The sequence below is a fragment of the Ovis aries genome, chromosome X, assembly GCF_016772045.2.
Source record: "Ovis aries strain OAR_USU_Benz2616 breed Rambouillet chromosome X, ARS-UI_Ramb_v3.0, whole genome shotgun sequence".
Classification (NCBI taxonomy): domain Eukaryota; kingdom Metazoa; phylum Chordata; class Mammalia; order Artiodactyla; family Bovidae; genus Ovis; species Ovis aries.
Genome location: NC_056080.1, coordinates 77,559,088 through 77,578,524, shown reverse-complemented (window position 1 = coordinate 77,578,524; position 19,437 = coordinate 77,559,088). Strand labels below are relative to the sequence as shown.

The 19,437-nt window shown below is 36.8% G+C and overlaps 1 protein-coding gene across 3 annotated transcripts in view; it reads left to right on the top strand.

Annotated features, from left to right (window-relative positions):
* Positions 1-19,437, top strand: part of CHM (CHM Rab escort protein) — a 249,481-nt gene that overhangs the window by 75,000 nt on the left and 155,044 nt on the right. For all 3 annotated transcript variants that reach the window (XM_042242472.2, XM_004022232.6, XM_060407430.1), the window contains exons 3-4: positions 8,566-8,638; positions 14,227-14,351. In XM_042242472.2, the coding sequence (XP_042098406.1) occupies positions 8,566-8,638; positions 14,227-14,351 (198 nt within the window). The remainder of the gene's footprint in view (positions 1-8,565; positions 8,639-14,226; positions 14,352-19,437) is intronic.

The window sequence follows — 19,437 nt, the reverse complement described above, 5'->3', positions numbered from 1 at the left end:
TGTAAATGAAGAGAAGTCTTACTAATAACTTTTAATACTATGTTTTTCTGTTGTTTTATTGGTTGGTGTTAATGGAGACAGTTGTATAACTCATTTCCTTTCTGTGTCTGGAAAAACTTAGCTGGTACTTTGAGTAAGATTTGTGAACCTTTAGAAAGATTGAAACATGTTTTCTGTGATTGTAAAGTCAACATTTAACACAGTGCCAAGCTGTATCTCAGTATTGTGATATTTGGGCTTTTCTGTCTTTGAAAATAAAAATGTCCATTTGTGATTTTTACTATTCTAGCTGAAAACTGTGGGTCACTTTTCCTTCATGAAACTTGAGAGGGCTATTGATAATAGTTTTATATTTGCTGTCTAAATACTATGAGTACTCACTCTCCAGTTTCACAGAGACTCTAATTTTAAGGAAGTATTTTCATCATATAAAATAGTGTTCCTGGCAATAAAGATAAACATCATCCTTCGTCATAAACTTTTTTCCTTTACTTGATGTACAGAGACAGTTGTGACACAAGATTGGCAGAAAATGTTCCATTCCTGTTTTTTGTCAGTCAGGAATTTCTCACTTTGTCCGTAAAATAAATTGTATCTGTGAGTTTTAAAAACAAAACCAGTAACCTAACCTTGTTATTCATTACAGAAACAGTTTTAAAGAGTATATAAGTAGTATTTTATAATTTGAATTTCATTGTCAGAATTCTGAATCTATATCTTTAAAAATAAACTTTAAGAAAGTATTTGGTAAGCTTTAATTATTACTATTTCTATTGCATAATTGTTCTAGAGTGTATATTATAATGTTTTTATTTTTTATTTTTCTTTTTGTCATATTGATTTTGATACTTAAAGTCTTTGGCTTTCTCCTTAGGGTATTATAAAACATATTTAAAACCATGTAAACACCAAAATGAATTTAGTTAAAATCTGCTTTGTTTTTATAGTGAATTTATTAATAATTGTGTTGCCTTCTTTTGTTAGCAAGACTACATTAGTGAAAACCATATTTCACCTTTTACATGCGTAATTGGATGATGTCACCAGATACTGATATTAAAGAGCACATCCAAAGGAAAAGTTGAAAATAGGTGCTGCATGGAAAAATACTAGAACCAGTTACCTCTGTCAAAAACTATATGACCAAATACAGGGGACAAAAAAATAGATTTTGACTGTGAACTGACCGCAAGTGATTTATTAGTGGAAAGAAACAGCAAGATGGCCCTTTTTATTTATTTATTTATTTTTTTGACTTTTAATAATAGCAGAAGATATTTTGGAAATTGGCTCATTATGGTCAGTGTTGGGTTATTTTTGTTTTTCAAGATTTTACTATGATAATTTTCATATATAGAGAAAAGGTGAAATAATTGGACTATGAATACCTATGTATCCACTGCCCAGATTCTACCCCTAACATTTTGCTGTATTTGCTTTATTATATAATTATCCATTTATTAATTTTTAATCTACTATTGCATCTTATTGTTTTAGACATTTCACAGTAAGTTGTATATGTCCAGTACCTTCAGTCTGAAACCCTTCAGCATGCATTATCATTAGCTAGTTATTTATAGTTCTTTTTTTGAGATAAAATTACAGTAAAATGCGCAGATCTTAAGTGTACCATTTAATAAGTTTTTAGTAAATGCATTTATTTGTGTAATTAAGAACCTTATCAAGATAAAGAATATTGCCATCACTTCAGAAAGTTCCCTCATGCCTCTTCAAAGTCAGTTTCTGCCATTACTCCCACCCTCAAAAGCAACCACTCTTAGGATGTTTTTTACCATAGATCAATTAACTTTGCTTGTTCTAAAACTTTATATAAAAGTAGTCATCCTGAATGCACTCTTTTGGGGCAAAACTTCTTTCACTTATAATAACATTGTTTGAAATTCATTTATGTTGTTTTATATATATATATATATATATATATATATATCAGTAGTTTATTCCTTTAATTGGTGAATAGCATCTATCATATGGCTATACCACAACTTATTTATCTAGTCTCCTATTGATGGATATTTGAGTTGTTACTAGTTTGAAGCTATTAACAAATGAAGATGCTATGAAAAAACTTGTACAAGTCTTTTGTGAACATGTGCTTTCCTGTGTGAAAATACCTAAGAGTGGAATCATTGGATCATAGGATAAGTACACATTTAGTTTTATAAAAAAAGTTCAAGACAGTTTTCCAAGTTTTTGTACCATTATTTACTCCCACCAAAATGCCAGAGCATTCTGCCTATCCACCTCCACACCTGGTTTTGTAAATCTTTTTCCTTCTAACCATTCTAGTGTGTGTGTAGTGGTATTTCATCATGTTCAGCATCTTTTCATGTGTTCATTAAGCACATGGGTATTCCTTTGTGAAATGTCTGTTCAATCTCTTTGGTCAGTTTAAAATTTGAATAGTTGTCTTATTTTTAAGTTGAGAGAGTTCTTTTATACATCATAAATACTAGTCCTTTGTCAGATATGTTTTGTGAATATTTCTTCTACTTTGTACCTAGCCCATTCATTTTTTTAAACTGATGTATTTTGTGGAGAAGTTTTTCACTTTGATGAATTCTAATTTATCGAAAGTTTTTATTGCTTTCTGTGCCCTTTCTGAAAAACCTTTGTCTACCCTGATTATCAAATTTCTGGTATATATTTATTACTTATAAATTGATGTAGCCATTAAAAAATTTACTTCGATCTTAAAGCTTTCACCCAGTAGCCAGAGCTTCTCACTTAGGACTTATGCTGTCTTAAAAGAAGTCTCTTTCCCATCAGGGAGCTTGCCAGAGCCTCTTTTTCTCATCTATCAGACGGCAGACAGAAGAAGCAAAAACAACAATCTCACAGCATTTAAAACAAAACCCACAATCACAGGAAGCTAACCAAAATGATTTCATGGATCACAGCCTTGTGTAACTCAATGAAGATATGAGGCATGTGGTGCAGGGCCACCCAGGATTAATGGGTCACGGTGGAGAGTTCTAACAAAATGTGGTCCAATGGAGGAGGAAATGGCAACACACTGCAGTATTCTTGCCTCAGGAACCCCATGAACAGTATGAACAGGCAAAAAGAGATGACACCAGAAGATGAGCACCCAGGTCTTTAGGTATGGTACTGAGGAAAAGCAGAGAAATACCTCCAGAAAGAATGAAGAGGCTAGGCCAAAGAGGAAACAATACTCAGTTGTGGATGTGTCTGCTGGTGAAAGTAAGTTCAGTTCATTTTAGTCACTCAGTCGTGTCCAACTCTTTGCGACCCCATGAACCGCAGCACGCCAGGCCTCCCTGTGCATCACCAACTTCCAGAGTTTACCCAAACTCATGTCCATTGAGTCAGTGATGCCATCCAACCATCCCATCCTCTGTCATCCCCTTCTCCTGCCCTCAACCTTTCCGAGCATCACAGTCTTTTCAAATGAGTCAGCTCTTCGCATCAGGTGGCCAAAGTATTGGAGTTTCAGCTTCAACATCAGTCCCACCAATGAACAGCCAGGACTGATCTCTTTTAGGTTGGACTGGTTGGATATCCTTGCAGTCCAACGGACTCTCAAGAGTCTTTTCCAAAACCACAGTTCAAAAGCATCAATTCTTCGGTGCTCAGTTTTCTTTATAGTCCAACTCTCACATCCATACATGACCACTGGAAAAACCATAGCCTTGACTAGACAGACCTTTGTTGACAAAGTAATGTCTCTGCTTTTTAATATTCTGTCTAGGTTGGTCATAACTTTCCTTCCAAGGAGTAAGCGTCTTTTAATTTCATGGCTGCAGTCAACATCTGCAGTGATTTTGGAGCACAAAAAAATAAAGTCAGCCACTGTTTCCACTGTTTGCCAATCTATATGCCATGAAGTGATCAGACCGGATGCCATGATCTTCGTTTTCTGAATGTTGAGCTTGAAGCCAACTTTTTCACTCTCCTCTTTCACTTTCATCAAGAGGCTTTTTAGTTCCTCTTCACTTTCTGCCATGAGGGTGGTGTCATCTGCATATCTAATGTTATTGATACTTCTCCTGGGAATCTTGATTCCAGCTTGTGCTTCCTCCAGGCCAGCGTTTCTCATGATATACTCTGCATATAAGTTAAATAAGCAGGGTGACAATATACAGCCTTGACATACTCCTTTTTCTATTTGGAACCAGTCTGTTGTTCCATGTCCAGTTCTAACTGTTGCTTCCTAACCTGCATATAGGTTTCTCAAGAGGCAGGTCAGGTGGTCTGGTATTCCCATCTCTTTAAGTTTGATGCTATAAAGAACAATGCTGCATAGGAACCTGGAGCATCAGGTCCATGGATCAAGGTAAGTTGGAGGTGGTCAAACAGGAGATGGCAAGAGTGAACATTGACATTTTACAAATCTGAAATAATATGGATGGGAATGAACAAATTTAGTCCAGGTGACTAGTATGTCTACTACTGTGGGCAAGAATCCCTTAGAAGAAATGGAGTATCCCTCATAGTCAACAAAGGAGTCCAAATGCAGTGTTTGGGTGCAGTCTCAAAAATGACAGAATGATCTTGGTTTGTTTTCTAGGCACACTGCTCAGCATCACAGTAATCCAAGTCTGTGTCCCAACCACTAATGCCAAAGAAACTGAAATTGAACAGCTCTATGAAGACCTACAAGACTTTCTTGAATTAACACAGAAAAAAAGATGTTCTTTTCATTATAGGGGATTGGAATGCAAAAGTAGTTTAAGAGATACCTGGAGTAACAAGCAAGTTTGGCCTTGGCATATAAGATGAAGCAGGGCAAAGGCTAACAGTTTTGCCAAGAGAACACATTGATCATAGCAAACACCCTCTTCCAACAACATAGGAGATGACTCTGCAGGTGAACCTCACCAGATGGTCAGTAACGAAATCGGACTGATTATATTCTTTGCAGCTGAAGATAAACAAGACCTGGAGCTGACTGTGGCTCAGATCTTGAGCTCTTTATTGCAAAGTTCAGGCTTAAATTACAGAAAGCAGGGAAAATCACTGGACCATTCAGATATGCATATGTACTCATTTGCTTCAGTCATGTCTAACTCTGTGCAACTCTATAGACTGTAGGCCACCATGCCCCTCTATCCATGGGATTCTCCAGGCAAGAATACTGGAGTGGGTTGCCATCCCCTCCTCCAGAAGATCTTCCCAACCTAGCGATCAAACACCCATCTCCTACATTGCAGGCAGATTCTTTCAGTTGAGTCACTTAGGAAGCCCAGACAATTCACATATGACCTAAATCAAATCCCTTATGATTATACAGTGGACATGATCAATAGATTGGAGGGATTAGATCTGGTAGACAGAGTGCCTAAAGAACTATGGACAGAAGTTCACAACATTGTATATTAGGCTGTGACCAAAACCATCCCAAAGAAAAAGAAATGCAAGAAGACAAAATAGTTGTCTAAGGAGGCCTTACAGATAGCTGAGAAGAGAAGTGAAAAGTAAAGGAGAAAGGGAAACACATACCCAACTGAATGCAGAGATCCAGAGAATAGTGTAGAGAGAAAAGAAAGCCTTAAGTGAACAGTGCAAAGAAATAGAGGGAAACAATAGAATGGGAAAGACTAGAGATATATCCAAGAAAATTAGAATACCAAGGGAACATTTGATGCAAAAGATGGACACAATAAAGGACAGAAATTGCAAATACCTAACAGAAGCAGAGTAGATTAAGAAGAGGTGGCAAGAATACACAGAAGAGCTATGCAAAAGTGGTCTTAATGACTGAGATAACCATGATGGTGTGGTCACTCACTTAGAACCAGACATCCTAGAGTGTGAAGTCAAGTAGACCTTAGGGTTAGTATGAACAAAGCTAGTAGAAGTGATGGAATTCCAGCTGAGCTATTTCAAAAGATAAAAGACGGTGCTGTTATAGCACTGCACTCAATATTACAGCAAATTTGGAAAACTCAGCAGGGGCCACAGGACTGGAAAAGGTCAGTTTTCATTTTAATCCCAAAGAAAGGCAATGCCAAAAAATGTTCAAACTACATTATAAGTTCACTCACATACCAGCAATGTAATGCTCAAAATCCTTCAAGCTAGCCTTCAGCAGTACGTGAACTGAGAATTTCTAGATGTACAGGGTGGATTAAGAAAAGGTAGAGAAACCAAGATCAAATTGCCAATATCCATTGGATCATAGAAAAATCAAGGGAATTCCTGAAAAATATCTGCTTCATTGACTACACTAAAACCTTTGACTGCAATGTCACAACAAACTATGGAAAATTCTTAAAGAGATGGGAATACCTGCAGCCATGAAATTAAAAGATATTTGCTCCTTGGAAGAAAAGCTATGACCAACCTAGATAGCATATTAAAAAGCAGAGTCATTACTTTGCTGACAGGTTCTGTTAGTCAAAGCTGTGGTTTTTCCAGTAGTCACACACGAATGTGAGAGTTGGACCATAAAGAAAGCTGAGCACCGAAGAACTGGTGCGTTTGAATTGTGGTGTTAGAGAAGACTCTTGAGAGTCCTTTGGACTGCAAGGAGATCCAACCAGTCCATCCTAAAGGAAAGCAGTCATGAATATAATTGGAAGGACTGATGCTGAAGCTCCAATACTTTGGCCACCTGATGCAGAGAGCCAACTCACTGGAAATGACCCTGATGCTTGGAATGATTGAAGGCAGGAGGAAAAGGAGGTGACAGAGGATGAGATGGTTAGGTGGCACTACCGACTCAATGGACATGAGTTTGAGTAAACTCTGGGAGATAGTGAAGCACAGGGAAGCCTGGCGTGCTGTAGTCCATGAGGTCACAAAGAGTTGGGCACAACTTAGCAACTGAAGAATAACAATGAAAAGAAATCTAAATATCTCAGCAAAATATATAAAGACAGTGGGTTTTTTTTTTTATCACTGCTTCAGGGTTTTGTTTGTTTGTCAATACTTAGGGCATTTTATAATTTTGTTGAGTATTATATTGATGTTTAGATGACAGGAAGGGATGGCAGAAGTGTATTATTATCAGGCAAGGGAGAAGAGAGTATAAAGTTGCTTTGGAAAATCTAAATCTAACATCCTTCTCTTTCCCTCCTTCTCTTCTATACTGGCTATTGCCCACCTTTTTCTTTCCCTGTTGTTTCTGATCCAAGGTATCACTGTTTCTAGGCTTTCTTGATTCCAACAACTGGAATTGAGAGTATAGTTGAAATTCTATCTAAATTTTAAAGTTTTCTCAGGATATGGACAGTGTATGAATATGCATTATCCCCAAGAGAACTATCAGATTATAAGTAGTGATCTGTTATTAGTAGGTCTACTTTCACAGTTGTTTGGTTTAATCATTTTCTCTCTTAGAGCAAGCATTGATTTTTGGTAAAAAATTTGAGGGTAAAACTGATTGCTCTTAAGACCAATCAAGAGTTGATTGAAGAGAAATCTATATGGGATTTTGAGAGGCTATTCAGTAGTATTATGGATGAGTAATTTTAGTTATCCTATTAGAGGTTTGAGTTTTTGTTTTAAAAAGGCCTTGTATAAATTTTTATTTCTTTAGAGAAAGATCTAGTGAAGCAAAAATGAAAACAAAACCAACAATCTCTCAGAACTAAAGTGAATATTATAGGTGGATTTTAGTGTACTTGGGGGCTCATCATACAAAGAATCAGTGCAACATGATGAATTTTGTAAGGATATGGAAGCCCAGTATATAGTGCTGAGAGTTCTAGTTGCCAGAAGTCTCCTATTGTGTGCGTATGTATTTGTGTGTTAGTTGCTCAGTCATGTCCGACTCTCTGCGACCCCATAGACTGTAGTCTGTCGGGGATTTTCCCAAAAAAATACTGGAGTGGGTTGCCATTTCCTTCTCTAGGGGAAATCTGCTACTAACAGAAATTAATTAGGAGTCCAGTGTCTACAGGGTTTATCTGATCCTAGCTAGAAGATCTCTGGGTTTTATAAAATGGAATGATTTTCACAGCACTGTGGAGTGAAGAATAGTTCAGTTATCAGTAGAAATATTGTTCTTCTTATACTTATCACAGAAGTCTTGATGTGAATAACCGTGTCTCAGCATCTACTTTTATTTTTGGCCCTGGAGGCTTAGAATGGCACAGGGCCTACCACTAGAGTAGCCAGTAATATGTGTATGTATAAATAAATTTATTTATGTATTTATGCTTGTGAGATGAGTTCTCTGGTGGTGCTGGCAGTGGATATTTACTGCTTGTGGAAAACTTAGCAGTTTTTCCCAGTGGCCTTCTTTGAGATCTACCAAGATTTTCTTCCCAGCCATTTTTATTAACTCAGAAGTAAAATTTGTTCATTATCACCTGCTCAGAGACACTTGAGCAGTGCAGAATGTTCCAAGGAAGCCAAAGAGTTTTTTTAACTCTTTATATAATGAAAAGTTACCTTTGAGGCCTGAAAGTCCCACTTCCATTTATTTTGTTCTGTTACCTCCTCTGATTCTCCACATCCCAATTATGTGTGCTTTTGAAGTCTGAGGTAGCAGTGTTAAAAATGAAATGGGATGAAGATCAGTGATTAGATTTTTTATACCCTTTCACTTACTCTTTTTTTTTTTTTTTATTGTTACAGAAGAAGCTACTATGGAGGAAACTGGGCCAGTTTTAGCTTTTCAGGTCTGTTGTCCTGGCTAAAGGAACACCAGGTAAAATTCTTATCTTATTTTTTTTTAGTTAATTATCCTTCAATTAAAACATAATTGATTTACAGAATTTTGTTGTTTTCTGTCAAACCTCAACATGAATTAGTCATAGGTATACATATGTCCCCTCCCTTTTGAACCTTCCTCCCATCTCCCTCCCCATCCCACAGAACTGCAAAACCCCAACAGGTAGAGATTTATAACAACAATAAAAACTGTGACCGAATAAATGCATATACATATACACCCATAAGCATAATTAAAACAGTCTAACAAAAATAAAGTACAATAGATTGACCTGGCGAACAAAGGGAACCAAAAATTATATCTTCCAGTTAAGAACGAAACTAACTAAAGCACAAATTGGAAAACAAAATTAAAGCAAGGTGCCAAGTGGGGAATAAAGCAATGTAAACATAACTAACAAATATGTTGAGAGGAAAGGAACAAAAGAAAGGATAGATATACAAAGTTAAATAGAGGAAGATAAAGATTTATATACATTAAAGATTAATTGCAAGAGGAAAAGAACAGTAGGAAAAGCAAACAAAGGAATAAATGTAGAAAACATAATAATAGGTTTTTAAAAATTAAAAGTAAAAAGGGAGAGGAAAAAAAAGGAAGAAGAAAAAAAAATAAGGAAAATTCCACAGAACTGCAAAAGCCCAACATAGAGGCAGAGGTTTATAATAACAATAAAAATGTGACTGAGAAAATAAAAAAGCTCAGGAACTTACTTAGATTTCATAGTGCCAGTAAAACTGACAACTACAACAGGGGGCGGGGGAAAGAAACCAAAAAAAAAAAAAAAAAAGTAAAATGTAAAAATCCGTAAGATTCTACAGAACAAGTAAAAACATAAGAATAATAAGTTTTTTTATTGAATCACTGCTGTCAGAGTCCTTTCCCTCACTGGGAAAAGTCCACCTCACCTCCCTAGGATGCCTTCCATCACTGTGCCAACCTCTGAACCTGTTGTGGGGGCAGCTCAGATTCTAATCTGGTCCTACTTCTGTGTGTTCTTGCCGCCAGTGTCCATAGATATCAGAATTAGTGTGTTTTCTTTTGTGAAAGCTCTCAATGTCCTTTTATATATTCCTGGACATAGAGTCTGCCTAGTTAATCGTGTAGAGTTAATCTGCAGCTTGTACAGCTGGTGGGAAGGTTTTGCGTCTTCTACCTTAGCCACACTGCCCCTGGGTTTCAATTGTGGTTTTACTTCCACCTCTGCATGTGCGTCGTCCACTGGGGTTTGCTCCTGAGGCTGCCCTGGAGGACTTGGGTCTGCCCCAGTGAGGACCAGGTGTGGAGGTGGTGCAACTTCTTGGGTCACAGGTTCTGGCAGCACCAGGTACTCAGGGGAGTTGGCGGCTAGGGCAGCAGGAAATACAGTGCTCTAGAAGGTTGTGGCAACCAGTATTGGCCAATACGCTCCAGTATTCTTGCCGGGAGAATCCCCCTCTCTGACAGAGAAGCCTGGCAGGCCACAGTCCACAGGGTCACAAAGAGTTAGACGTGACCAAAGTCACATCTGTGTGCATAGACACAAGAAGTTTTTTTTTTTTTTTTTTTTTTTTTTCCCACCTGTGGCAGCTCTACCCCAGTGCCGTTTGTGTGTGAAGGTGGCACAGCTGATTGGCTTGTGGAGACCCTGGCAGTGCAAGTATTCAGGGACATGGACTGCCTCCGCCAGAGGGGTCATGGCCCTATCAGAGTCTTTCTCCGAGCCTCTTGTAGCTGGCAATCAGAAGACCTCTTTGGCCAGTCTTTCTCCATTTCTCTGACTGTTCAGGCACTTACAGGGCTTCCTTTCCTGGGGTCCTTCTCTGTTGATTGCTGTGTCAAGCACATAGAGGGGCCCCACTGCCTGGGGTCCTACTTTTTAGATCGGCCTGTCAGGCTCTTAAAGGAGCACCCTGTGTGGGGTCCTACTCTGTAGTTCAGTGTGTCAGGCGTTTGATGGGTCAGCCTCTGTATGGTTCAGCTGCTGGATCCTGGCACGGAGAGAGAGAGGCTTTGGTGATAGCCCCACCCCCTATGCATGACTCGGTAATATCGCCTTGCTTCCATGGCTGCCTGGCTCTCTTCCACAGGCATTTCCCACCACAGTCTCCTCCCTTACATCCCCTCGATCTGTGTCTTCCACAGTCAACAACAACCCTCGACCTGGGGTTGTTCCACAATCCCTAAACTCCAGCTCCCAGTGGCTGCACCTTCTAGGGGACCTGTGTCACTGTCTGGGGTATGTATGACTGTGGCAAGGACTGTCTGATTCTCATTCCATTTAGGCTGCCACAGATCAGTTGTTTCACTCTCAGCCTTAAATGTTTCTCCTCTGACTCAGACAATTGCCCCAGTGTGGGAATCGGACCCCTGCTTCAGTTCCCCTACCCACCGAGGGGAGGTTCAGTCCTACTAACACTCCTGATTTTTCCCCTAGTTCCTTCCTCCTGCTGAGTTTTGTGTGGTTCTATATATTCTTTTCTGCTGGTCAGGTACTCCTGTCTGCTCTCAGCTAGTGTTCTGCATGCACTTCTGTGTCTGAAGGTATGTTCATGAAGAATCCATGGAGAGAGATGTACTCCATGTCCACCTACTCCTCCACCATCTTGTTCTCCCTTATCTTCTTTTTTAATTTACTAGATTGTATTTTGTGTCATACAATTACTCTGTTGAAGAAGACATGAAGGTTCTTCTGTATTATAAGGTTGATAATTTTTATTTACTTATTTAACAAAAATTCTGTAGTCACCTTTTCAGCTAATATTATCCCAATGCTACTAAAATATAGTAGCATCCCTTTTTAAGTATAAATAAATATGTTGACTGAAGAATAAATCATATATGTTTGATACCATGTTGTAATTACTCTGTATACACAAAATGAGGCAAGTATTTTTCTCCAAAATATTCTTTCAAAAAAATATCTCTATCCTTAAAAAATCTCACATATTACTAGTTCTTTCAGTTAGTATGTTTTGGGGGAAAAATCTAAGTATTTTGGGAAGATACATTAATTTGAAATGATCTGTCATTGGTGGTTTTGCTTATATATGTCACCTGATAGAATAATTAAAAACAAAAAACAAGGAAAGAAATTTCATATATACTTAGTAATTCCTCCCCCCCACCGAATAGAATTTCACTACTCCAATGTTAGACATCATTCTAAAGTAATTTTTATAATATCATTTACAGCATACATTTTACATGTGGAGTTGGTTATGTCTTGGAGTTTACCAATTTTTATGAGACATTAAAAATTGTCCTAATTTTCTATAAATGGTACATGTAGCTTGACATGGAATTCCTTCTGAGAGCATCATACATAGACTAAGAAACTGCTGTATCTCAAAAGTGTTTAGACATTTGGGGAAGAAGGGTGATAGATTCTAGAACATTGTATTCAGTTAACTAAGAATAATACAGCTAAGACTTATTAAGCACTTATCATGTACCAAGTATCAAACTAAGCATTTAATTTTCTTGATTGATTTAATAAGTGACTCAAAAAGTACCTGTAGTGATGACAAAGAAATTGATGTTGAAAATGTACTGAAGATTCAGTTTGAATACAATTCAGTATACAGTTAGACTGTGGAAAAACAAGCAATATTTGTGAAGTAACATTTCATGTAATAATTCAAGCTATGTATAAATCAAGAAAGTAAATGATATAAATAGATTCATTTAGCTATTTTTTTGTCAATATACCTCAATTATTTTATGTTGATCAGGAACCATTTTTTGAATGTAATCCTTGGCAAGTGTGTGTGAGGGTCACCTTATATTGAAGCATATTCAGTCCTTCCATGAGAAAATTTAGCCTAGATTCTCAGAACAATAGCAACCTAAATATAAATATCTTAATTGTCTGAATGGAAAATTTTGGGTGAGTGAAGGGAATTTTAAAAAAATAAATTTTGGTAATGAATTAGATTTATTAAAACATGGTATTTTTGTAGACATTTATTTTAATGCTTCTTTTACTACTCCAGCATCTTGACTTTGTCATCTTATCCTTTTTCCCTTCACATGCTTCTTTTTTTTCAGGTTGGTAACCCTGTTCAAAGCTCCTATACTTCACCTCCTCTTCTTTTGTGTTGGGATGTTTAATGACTATCTAATAATTATACTTGATAATAAGAACTGTCTGCTGCTACTTTTTGTCAGTTTAAAATGTTAAATTCAAGACAGTAGAGCCTTTTAAAAATAATTATTGCCTACTTTGTGAAATCTGTAAGTTTTGAAATTTTCTGAGGTGAGTTTACTTTAAACAGAGGCTGTTATAGTTATATCTCACTGCTAGTTTATTGAGCATGTATACTATATTAAATATTGTTATTTTCTCTGAGAGATGTATATCAAGTAGAATAAAATTTTGAACAGATTAAAAATTGGCCCTTGAGATTTGGAAAGGTTTCTTGACATCTTCAGAAATCCCCTGTATTCAAATATTGTATGATGTGATTTTCTCCGTAGCATATAATTGGAAATTATTGAAAAATTTAAAAGGCCACTTTCAATCCTTAGTAAGAATTTGAAAGTGTGTTAGCTCCTCAGTTGTGTCCACCTCTTTGTGACCCCATGGACTGTAGTCTGCCAGGCTCCTCTGTTCATGGGTTTCCCAGGCAAGAATACTGGAGAGGGTTGCCATTTCCTTCTCCAGGAGATCTTCCCAACCCAAGTATTGAACCCAGGTCTTCTGCATTGCAGTCAGATTCTTTATCATCTGAGCCACCAGGGAAGCCCTAGTAAGAGTTTATATACTTTATTATGCATTCCTAATTTTAGAGTATTTCTAAGTATGAAATATTTAGGTTGATTATTATAAAGTCTTTAGTTATACTGGGCTGAATACTTTTCAAAAATACTTTTACGTATAATCAAGATTTGACACAGCTACTGACCAACCTTCAAAAATCTGAAATTAAGTAGAATGAAGTAATTTTGGGCCTGCTGTTTTGACAACAAAATTTTAAAACTTTTTTAGTAACGAGTAATATTTGGATGAGGCTTCACAGTTAGTGCTAGTGATAAAGAACCTGCCTTTCTATGCAGGAGACATAAAAGACATGAGTTTGATCCCTAAGTTGGGATGATCCCCTGAAGGAAGGCATTGCAACCCACTCTAGTATTCTTGCCTGGAGAATTCCATGAACAGAGTAGCCTGGAGGGCTACAGTTCTTAGTGTCACAAATAATCAGACACAACTGAAGTGACTTAGCCTGCACAATATGTGCATCAGATATGGCTGAGTCTTAGCAGATGGAGGGTTTGTTGTCCCAGTTCTTAAGCAGTGTCACAACAGCCATATCCAAATGACTGCATCAAAACGTCACATACCCTGATAGAAATTGGTAAACCAGAATTAGCTTTTGATAGGATAGATTTTTACACATTATTTTCCTTTCCTTCCTTTAAAGTTACACACTATGCTGGAGTTGCTTCAGTGACTCTGAAGTAATATCCTTTGAGTTTTGATGGGTTGGAAGGAAAGGCATGAATTTAGAAAGATATAAATTTTCTCAGAAAAGTAGAAGTTCAGATTACCCAATTTAATTAGAATTTCTCATCTGTATTTTGTTTAGGAAAACACTGATATTGTGAATGAATGCCCAGCATGGCAAGAGAAGATCCTTGAAAATGAAGAAGCTATTGCTCTTAGCAGGACAGACAAAACCATTCAACATGTGGAAGTGTTTTGTTATGCAAGGTATGATAAGTATTTATTTACAATAAGTGACATTAATGACTTCATATTCACATCTTTTCAGAAGAAGCCGACAGTAAGAATTTACATGGCATTGGTTGCTACAAGTCTCCTTGATATGCTTGCCGTCTAAAAAATATAACTTTCAGTTTTGTTATGTTTGTTCATTTGTATTATTTTTTTAGATTTCACTTGTAAGTGGTATACAGTATTTATCTTTCTCTGTCTGACTTAATTCATTTAGCATAATATCCTCTAGGTTCATCAGTGTCATTGTAATTAAACTTCAAAAACAAGCAAACTCATAGAAAAGAGAGAAAGAAATCATATTTGTGGTTACCAGTAACATTGTAGTAAGGGGTGGCAACGGGGTACAGGGAGGATTGGATGAAGACAATCAAAAGGTACAAACTTTCAGTTATAACTAAATACTAGAGAGGTAATTTACAACATGATTAATATAAGAAACACTGCTGCTGCTGCTGCTGCTGCTGCTGCTGCTGCTGCTGCTGCTGCTGCTGCTGCGTCGCTTCCGTCTTGTCCGACTCTGTGCAACCCCATAGATGGCAGCCCACCAGGCTCCGCCGTCCCTGGGATTCTCCAGGCAAGAACACTGGAGATAATAAACACTGCTTTGTATTATATATGAAAGTTGTTGAGAGAGTAAATCCCAGGAATTCTCAACACAAGAAAAAATACTTTTTTCTATTTATTTAATTTTGTATCTGTATGAGATGATGAATGTTCACTAAACTTATTGTGATAGTCACTTCATGATCAATCATTATGCTGTACAGCTTAAGCTTGTACAGTAATGTATGTCAGTTATATTGCAGTAAAACTGGAAGAAAACACTAAACTGTAACTTTAAGTTTTCTTTGTTTAATCTTACATTAATAATTTGTAATTTACCAAGCTCTTTAAATACATTTTCTTGTTTCATCCTTAAAACAGTCCTATGCTAGTATAGAGCAAATAGTGTTAGTTAGATTTTTTAGAGTCCTCAGTGAAGCTCAAAGAGTTTAATTTGCTGAAGTTCATCAGGCTTGATAAATGTCAAATCCATATATAAGCTAGTTAGCAGTGGCATGCATGCATACTCAGTCGTGTCTGACTCTTTTGCAACCCCACAGACTGTAGCCCACAAGGCTCCTCTGTTCTTGAGATTTCCCAGGCAATAGTACTGGAGTGGGCTGCCATTTCCTTCTCTAGGGCATCTTCCCGACTCAGGGATTGAACCCACGTCTCTTGCATTGGTGGGCAGATTCTTTACCACTGAGCCACCAGGGAAACCCTAAGTAGCAGTGGAGTCTTAGATTAAAAACCCAGGGTATTTTAATCCTAGTTTGATGTTCTTCTAACCCTTCTTAGATAATATTCAGTATAGCAAAATGCAAAATTATAATTTTGAATTAAAAAACAAATTCAGTGGTGATGACATTTTGGGGCATATTTTTTTAAATCATGAGAGAATGGCAAAAGTAATGCTTTCAGTGTCTCCTTATAAGTGAAAGAATTCATTGTTTTAAAACAATTAGAATAGTTTATTTTTTCAGATTACATGGTTAATGGGCTAAAAGGTAACCATCACATAGTTCAGTGCAATTTTTGAAGTAGTGATAAAGTCAAGGGATTTAAAACATCAGTGTCAAGCTCTATAATAGTAATTAAAACTTAAAATCCAAGATACTAGAGATTTTTTAGGATGTGTACTGTCATCATACATAGCCTTGTTGTGGCGCAGTGACCTGAGCCCCTTAAAAGTTGAGGTACTTGTCACTGATTTTTTAACCTATATTCATATCTGTCAGGTAACTAGCATTTTCTGTCATTAATACATAGTTAATTTTCTATGATATTATGTAAAAGGACAGCCTTTGAAATGTCAGATACAGATTATAATTTGCATATGCTAAATGGCATTCAGTAAGACAAGTATAATTCTGATACTGTTCAGAGCCAGTGTAGGCTGATTTAGAACAAAAGATGATCTCAGCTGTAAAGTCATATGCTTTAGCAAAAGCAGGAATAAATATTTGGTAACTATTGTGTGTCTATGAATACTGCTTGACTAGAACATAGTGACAGTCATACTCAGGCCCTTTGAGAGGTACTTTTGCTGTTTCAAGGCCTCTGATTTCTCTACTCTTCATGACAATTAGTGTTTATAATTCCTAATAACTGATATGATACATTTTTAAAAAAATTTTTTTTTATTTTTTTACTTTACAATACTGTATTGGTTTTGCCATACATTGACATGAATCCACCACAGGTGTACATGAGTTCCCAACCCTGGACCCCCCTCCCACCTCCCTCCCCATATCATCTCTCTGGGTCATCCCAGTGCACCAGCCCCAAGCATCCTGTATCCTGTATCGAACCTAGACTAGCGATTTGTTTCTTACATGATAGTAATGATATGATACATTTTGAATGTAGAGGAAATCATCTTGTTTTTGATTCCTGGTCTCTTCGGTTTCACTTTTGGAACTTCCCAAAGTGATTAGTTTGTGAAAAAGTAGTTGTAGTTTCAGACAGTGAATTTTATATCATTGTAACTAGGATTCAACACATATCTTTATTTGGAGAAGGAAATGGCGACCCACTCCAGTATTCTTGCCTAGAGAATCCTGTGGACAGAGGAGCCTGGAGGGCTGTTGTCCATAGGGTCTGTTGCACAGAGTCAGACATGAGTGAAGCGACTTAGCATACATGCATTGGAGAAGGAAATGGCAATGCACTCCAGTATTCTTGCCTGGAGAATCCCAGGGATAGGGGAGCCTGGTGGGCTGCCATCTATGGGATCACACAGAGTCAGACACAACTTAAGTGACTTGGCAGCAGCAGCAGCACATATCTTTATTAATCAAAATAGGAACAATTACCTTTCAGCACATTTTTGCCAATGAGAAATAAGTTTGTTTATTCCTATAGCATAAAAATTCATGCTTTGGGATTTGACAAACTCTTGGAAAGCATTTTCTACCTCCTGCTGGTTTTGGAAGCATTTTTCCCTGCAAAAAGTTGTCAAGATGCTTGAAGAAGTGGTAGTCGGCTGGCAAGAGGTGAGGTGAATATGGCGGATGAGGCAAAACTTTGTAGCCCAGTTCATTCAACTTCTGAAGCATTGGTTGTGTGATGCCATGATCTTAGTATTTTGAATGTTGAGTTTTAAGCCAACTTTTTCACTCTCCTCTTTCACCTTTATCAAGAGGCTCTTTAGTTAATTTTCACTATCTGCCATAAGGGTGATATTATCTGCATATCTGAGGTGGTTGATATATCTCCTAACAGTCTTGATTCCAGCTTGTAATTTATCAAGCCTGGCATTTTGCATGATGGACTGTGCATAGAAGTTAAATAAACCAGTGACAATATACAGCCTTGTAGAACTCCTTTCCCAATTTTGAATCAGTCATTTGTTCCAAGTCCAGTTCTAACTGTTGATTTTTGACCTGCATACAGGTTTCTCAAGAAGCAGGTAAGGTGGTCTGGTATTTTCTGTAGTTTGTTGTGATCCATATAGTCAAAGGCTTTAGCATAGTCAATGAAGCAGAAGTAGTTGTTTTTTTGGAATTCTTTTGCTTTTTCTATAATCCTACATAGTGGCAATTTGAGAAGCCGTACCATTTTACATTCCCACTAGGCATGTGCGAGTGACTGTTTTTCCATATCCTCACCATCATTTGATGGTATAACTTCTTCAGTGTAGCCAGTGTTTATAGGTGTGTAGTAGTGATATCTCATTGCAGTTTTATTTTGCATTTCCCTGGTGCTTGATTTTCAGTATCTTTTCATGTGCTTATTTGCCATCCATATATCTTTTTTGGTGAGATATCTGTTCATATCTTTTGCTTATTTTTTAATTGGGTGGATTTTTTTTTCCTATGGAGATTTAAGACTTCTTTAGTTTGCAGATATTTCCCCCCAGTCTTTAGCTTGTCTTTCATTCTTTTTACACATGGTATTTTGTAGAACAAATGTTTTAAATTTTGATGAGGTCCGATTTACCAGTTTTTTCTTTTGACTCTTGGACTAGCTATAGAGCCAGGAGATGTTTTTTCTGTTTAAAAAAACAGTTTCATAGATTTATGTTTTATATGTTAAGTACACGATCCACTTTAAATTTTTGTTTATGGTATAAGGTTAAGATCCATGTTTGCTTCCCTTTATTTATATCCAGTTCCTTCAGTACTATTTGTTGAAAAGGCTGTTTTTCCTCCATTGATTTACTTTTGCAAGTTTGTCAAAAATCAATTGGCTGTACTTGGATGGGTCTCTTTCTGGATTCTGTTTTCTTTTCCATTGATTTCTGTCTTTGCCCATACCAATGTATCACACTGCCTTGATTACTAAAGCTATAAGTTGGACTTAATATCTGTTAGAATGATTTCCCCAAACTTATTTTTCTTTATCAAGATTATTTTAGCTTTCTGCAGTTTGTGCCTTTCTATATAAATGTTTTAATAAGCTTGACCATGTCTAGAAAATTTTTCTGGATTTGATAGGAATTGCATTAAAGTTACTGATGAACTTGGGGTGAATTGACATCTTTATTATTTTGAGTTTCCCAATCTGTTGACAAGTTATGCCTCTCCATTAAGGGAGGTCATCTTGATTTCTTTCTATAGGATTGTATAATTTTCAACATACCAGTTCTGTACATCTTTTTTTAATTGTGTACTAAGTATTTAATTTTCTTTGAAGCAAGTACTATTGTAAGTGGTATTGCCCTTTTCATTTTGGTTCCTTTTTAGTATCTAGAAATACAATTGGATTTTATGCATTCATCTTGTATCCTGAAATCTTGATCAACTTACTTATTGTAGGAATTTTTCTGTAGATTCCTTGGTATTTTTGCATAGACAGCTATGTTTTCTGCAAAGAGGACAGTTTTATGTCTTTTTTTCCATTGACTTTTTTTTTTAAGAGAGTCTGTTTTCTATTGAGAGTCATGTGTTTTCTGTCCGTAGCCATATACCACAAGTTAATTGTAATTTTCTACTTATCCTTAGGCTCACTTAATGAGCATTTTTTTTTCCATAAAGGAAGTTATTATCACTTCTGAGTATCTTGTAGTTATATG